This window comes from Thermothelomyces thermophilus, chromosome 1, assembly GCF_000226095.1.
Source record: "Thermothelomyces thermophilus ATCC 42464 chromosome 1, complete sequence".
Classification (NCBI taxonomy): domain Eukaryota; kingdom Fungi; phylum Ascomycota; class Sordariomycetes; order Sordariales; family Chaetomiaceae; genus Thermothelomyces; species Thermothelomyces thermophilus.
The window spans coordinates 407,682-414,003 of NC_016472.1; the positions used below are offsets into that span (position 1 = coordinate 407,682).

The 6,322-nt window shown below is 36.9% G+C and overlaps 1 protein-coding gene across 1 annotated transcript; it reads left to right on the forward strand.

Moving 5' to 3' along the window:
* Window positions 1–1,836: 1,836 nt before the first annotated feature.
* On the forward strand, window positions 1,837–2,058 carry MYCTH_36219 (uncharacterized protein; the record flags this gene model as incomplete). Its single annotated transcript, XM_003658339.2, has 1 exon — window positions 1,837–2,058. A coding segment is annotated over one exon (222 nt), but the record flags the coding sequence as incomplete, so codon positions are not given.
* Window positions 2,059–6,322: the final 4,264 nt, after the last annotated feature.

Consider the following 6,322-nt stretch of genomic DNA (forward strand, 5'->3'; position numbering starts at 1 on the left):
AGTGCCCTAGTTCTAGTATATAGTATATAGATGCTAATACCACTTCCGCGACAAATTCGAAAATAATCACTGGCCGACCTGACAAGGAAATGAGGATAGAAGCTTACGTCCTATAGAATAGGTCTACGATATAGGAAACAGAGTAGCCGAATTGCTCTAGAAGATTGAAGCCCGCGATCTAGAAGGCATTACGATAGTTCTAAGACAAGCCTAGCCTAGGTATTATAGAACAGGACGAGATATATAGGACTCGTACTAGAGCAATGACTACCTTTATTACGTAGACGAAAAGAAATCGCGAATTTAGGAGCTTTAGATAAAGCTATAGCATATACAATAGAAAGTAGAATAGACTTAATAATAGAAAGCTATAAGCACTTAATGGCTTATAGAAATGAGTACGATCGATAAAGCCGCTATTAGCCGAATAACTAAAGAGATTAACACTGATCTAGGAAACAGGTCAGGGCCCTTCGAGGGGCCCGGAAACCATTAACGCCTACATAACGGCGAATAATAGCACAGTATAGGAGGAACTAGCGTAAGAGACCACTATATCGAGACCTCCCGGCAGAAACATAGGAAATCGCCGTAATCTTTAGACGACGGCGGTAAGACAAGCGACTATAGATAATAGTATAATAGAAATAGCACGAAATGCTTATACTAGTAGATAGTAGAGTAGAGATAAACCTAATTTTGCTAACGCTTATAAATTAGCTATAGATATCTTAAAGAATAAAGTAGATGTATAGCATAGTCAAAGGGCTATTTCTAACGTAATAGGTATATAGAAAGACTAAACCAATCGACGTTACTATGATAGAGAAGACTATAGTAGTCATATTTAGTATTATGGATATAGGTAACGATAAAGATATAATATTAAGGTTACTATAGTATAAAGATTACGACCCGGACATTAGCTAGAAGAATAGTAGCTACTTACGACCCTAAACGGAGTCGTATTTGACTAGCGATATAGGGAGCACACAAGGATTACAAGCAGACGATACTTAGGGGAAGGCATATCCTATAGATCTACCATAAGAGACAGACAGTAGTAGATAGACCACTACGGACTCTAGAAGAGGCAATATAACGATATCAATATCGTAATAGGAGGAACGAGCTAAACCGCTAATAGCTATTCTCTCCGTTAACGAATGCGGAGCACTGTAATTAGAGTAATAGGTTAAGACAGGAGAAATCGCTAGTATCGTTATAGATAGAACCAAGTTTATATACTATTAGAAAACCAAGAGACGAAACAAGACTAGGGAAGTACCGAAGGAATACGAAGGACACCTAACATTTGAACCGAAATATCTGGAAAGACTACTAGAACACGGCCTATAGGATCACGAGATCAAGCTTAAGGAAGGAGTATAATTAAAGTTCTTTAAGATCTATTATATAAGCTAGACTTAGAACGAAGAACTTAAGCGATATTTAGAGGAGAACCTTTAAAGAGGATATATCTACCTATTGATATCGCTAGTAGGCTACCTAATTCTATTTGTACCTAAGAAAGATAGAAAGCTATAGTTATACGTTAACTATTAATAACTTAACGAATAGACTATAAGAAATCGATACCTATTACTACTAATCTTATAGCTCCGAGATTAGTTAGTAAGAGCCTAATATTTTATATATTTTAACTTACTATCGGCCTATAACTATATATAGATTAAAGAAGGCGACGAGTAGAAAACGGCCTTTAGAATACCCTATAGCCACTACGAGTACCTTGTCATGCTATTCAGACTTATAAACACGCTAGCAACGTTCCAAGCCCTAATTAATCAAGCTATCCGATCCTTTCTCGACAAATTTACGGTATATTATCTCGACAATATACTTATCTTCTCTAAGACGATAGACGAATACCGGAAGTATGTAAGAGTAGTGCTAGACGTGCTATACGTATATAAACTATTAGTTAATAAGGAAAAGAGCGAATTCTATATTAGGAAAACGGTGTTTCTAGGATATAAAATATCCCTAGGACAAATCCGGATAGAACCTTCAAAGGTTAAAGCTATCAAGGAGTAGCTATAACTAACGTTAGTTATAGAAATACGAAGCTTTATCGGATTTACAAACTTCTATTAAATGTTTATTAGGAACTTTAGAGCGATCGTACGACCTTTGTACAAACTTACAAAGAAGAATACTAAATTTCAATAGAAAGAATAGCACGAGCAAACATTTATATAGATCTATAACGCTATTACCAAAGATCTAGTACTAGTACTACTAGACCCTAAGAAGTCATTCGAGGTAGAAATAGACACTTTAGACTACACTATTAGAGGATAATTAGGATAACGAGATAAATAAGGAAAGCTATATCCTATAGCCTTCTTTTTAAAGAAGCTCGATAGACTACGTCTTAATTATCTAATCTACAACAAGGAACTACTTACGATTATTAAAACTTTTAAGGAATAGCGACTATACCTTAGTAGCACGATTAAATTAGTATAAGTATATACAGATCATAAGAATTTACGATACTTTACGACGACAAAGGAGCTTAATAGATGATAAATACAATAGGTAGAATTCCTTGTGGAATTTAACTTTAAGATCTGCTATAAGAAGGGTAAAGAGAATGTATAAGCAGATATCTTGAGCTAACGAACGGATCATATAGAAGGACGAATGGAAACAATACTACTATTATTTAAGAAACGAACAGACGGAACGCTATATTACGAAACGTAGATACCTATAGAGGATAATTTACTTGACTCGTTTCTAAAATGTTACGTAATCTTTCAAGAAGAAAGAATCAACGAGGCATAATATCAAGTAGCACCTAGACCACTAGTACCTAATAGAGTAGAAGAAAGAGATGGGAAACTCTAGTACTAAGGCAAAGTATATATCTACGATAGGGATTAATAGCTACAAATAATTTAAGAACTCTATAAGTCGAAACTCGGAGGATATAAAAGAGTTACAAAGACTATCGTATAAGTCAAGAAATACTACGACTTTCTATAGTTAACGGTATAAGTTAAGGAAGTTATATAGAACTATAATATTTACAATCGAAGCAAAACGGCACGATATAAGCTATATAGGCTACTTTAGCCATTGCTAATAGCTAACAAACTATAGAGTTTAGTTATAATAGACTTTATTACAAAGCTACTGGAATCTAAGGATATAGCTATAGGAGTAATCTATAATAGTATTCTTACTATAGTAGATTGCCTAACTAAATAGGTATACTTCTTTTCTTACAAGGAGTCCTAGATAGCTAAATAGCTAGTAGATGTAATCTATCGGCAAGTTACATTAGTATATACTTAGCTATAAGAATAGATTACCGATAGAGACACCAAGTTCGCGTTAAAGTTCTAGCAAGCGTTAATATAACAATTAGGCGTTAATAGCAAGCTATTGACGGCATATTACCTATAGACTAACGGATAAACGGAGCAACTAAACCAAGTTATCAAGCAATATCTCCGTTCTTACGTTAACTACTGGCAAGACGACTAGGTTATACTATTACTAATAGTATAACTTACTTATAATATAACGCTAACGGAAACGACCAAAGTTATACCGTTCTTCGCGAACTATAGATATAAAGCAGACCTTAGGCAAGGACTAGAGGTTATGGTGCCAAGAGCAGTAGTCAAAGCAGAACAAATATACGTATTATATGAAAAGCTTAAAAAGGAACTCGAGTTTGTCAAGACTAGAATAAAGAACTACTACGACAAACATAGGCTCGAGGGACCTCGCTTAGAGAGGGGAGACAAAGTCTACCTAATCATACGAAACTTATAAACTAAACGACCAAGCACAAAGCTAGACCTTAAGAAGGTCAGACCCTTTATTATTAAAGAACGAATTTCGACATCTAACTATTAACTATCGTTACCGTCATCTATATAACTATAGATAAATATTTTTCATATTTCACTTCTTAAACCAGTACCAAAGAACGCTAAGGTTACTATATATATCAAAGTAAAGGACAAAGAGAAAGAATAGGACGTCGAAGAAATTCTAGATTTATATATTATTAATAGAGAACTATGGTACCTAGTTAAATAGCTTAATTTCAGACTAGAAGACAACTTATAGGAACTAGTTAAGAACTTGAACTGCCCTAAGAAACTAGAACAGTTCTACCGGCAGAACCTAGATCGACCGTATGTCACGAGCCAACCATATACCGCGACCTAGTAGGGTATAGCAGGCTAAATGAGCCACCAATCAAGAAGGGCACGAAGCGAGGCTGACACGGATCGCTAGGGAGCGCAGGCTATCACAGGCGAACAATCGCCAAAAGGGGAAAGATAGCAGAGGATAGCTAGCTACCAAAGGCAATCCAAGGACAGGATCGAAGAAGGCTATAAGCGATTAGGAGGAGTATATATACATATAAATAGTCACTCGTTATAGTAGACTCTAGGAGTTTACCAGTAGTAATAATCACAATCACAGTACTTATACCAAGCATTGCTAATTACTGTAAGAGACAACTCTAGTGTTGTTATAAACCCTTTGGCTTTACCGAATCCCTCAGACGACCTGCCTACTCGTCACGCTTAGCCTGCCTCTATCTAGACCCTTTTAGAAGAAGTCTAAGTTAGGTTCGTTACACGTTGTTACTACTCCCTTTGTTCTATTATAGTTCAGAACAGAGGTGACTTTGACCTTGATATCGACATGGCTACTAACGTTACGGCCGAATAGCTGCTCGCTTAGCTTGGTTAACTCTAGCAGCGGATCTAGGAGTTAGACCAGAGAGACAAGGCTACTTAAGCTCGAATCAAGGAACTCGAGAACCGCGAAAAGTACTTGTAGAAGTTGGTTAACGAGGCCTATACCAAAATCGAGGCACTCGAGGGCGCTAAAGCGAAGCGTATTAAGATCGAACTACCTAGCAAATACGGAGGAACTAAGGAGGATCTTATAGGATTTCTAATAAACCTCTGATCCTACTTCTGGCTTAATGATGACAAGTTTCCAGACGACAAAGCCAAAGTCTTCTACATAGCCACAAGACTAGAGGGCAAGGTACTTAGATAGTTCGAGCCTATATAGAATGACTATCTTATAGAAGAAGATAAAGACGATCGAGACGCGTTTATATAGGCAGTCTTCCGATCTTACGACCGTTTCGAAGAAGAGCTTTAGAAGGTTTTTAGTGATAAAGACAAGAAGATTTATATATAAGAAAGACTTACTAATCTCCGATAGACCAAGTTAGTAGCCTCTTACGTTATATAGTTTAGATAGGACATGCTTAAGTCTTAGCTTAATAATAAGGCGTTAATGTAACTATTCTATAATGGCTTAAAGGAAAAGGTTAAAGACAAGCTATATAAGTACGATCGGCCTGAGACCCTAGACGAATATATTATATAAGCCATTAGAATCGATGATCGACTCTACATACAAGAGTAGCAGAAACGAGGTCGAATAAACGGAACTATAGTTAAGGCTAACGACAAGAAAAAGCGAGCGTACGTCAGTACCTCGTACGGGACGTACCCTAGAGCTATAGATATAGACGTAGCATAGAAGCAGGACTAGAAGAAGACGACTAAAGACAAGTCCAATGTTACCTACTATAACTACGGAAAGAAAGGGCACTATAAGCGAGAATATCGAAGCCCGAAGAAAGAATAGAAACCAGCCCCTAGAAAGGAAATTATAGCTATTAACGAAACTATTAAGGACGTTATCGAAGTAGCGGCTATAAGCTACGAAGACAAGGGCAGTGATATAGATAGTCTCGGACACGATGGTAACGGTAAAGACGAACAAGCACCGTACTCCGAACTGGTCACTATGGACCTAGAGACAGGTCTCGCCGAATAGGACATAGCAGGAGAATATACACCGCTAGCTTCGATTCTCCTAGCCTTAGGATAGTAAGGTTTTATAGTTATATAGAGGCGGGATAGATCATAGACAACCGATATATAAGGAATCGAAAGACCCGGACCTAATGTTCTATTCCTCTAGGAACAAATCGAATGGTATTGTAATGAAGTTTTCTAGCTTAATACGGAACTACGTAAATGGGATAAATGCTTGATTTAACTTACCTAGTAGAGCGATAGAATGAGGGACGAGATAAGGGAACTCCGACGTATTGTAGAAACTATCAAAGGAGAATAGCCTATAATATATAATAGGCCCGATAGCTACGCCGAGTATCTTGACGGCTAGCAACTTAGTAATAACATGTGAAACCTGGAATACTAGTTTATACGTGCGAACCGCAGAAAAGACAAGTATATATAGGAAAGCTACTAGAAGAAACACTCCTATATTAGCA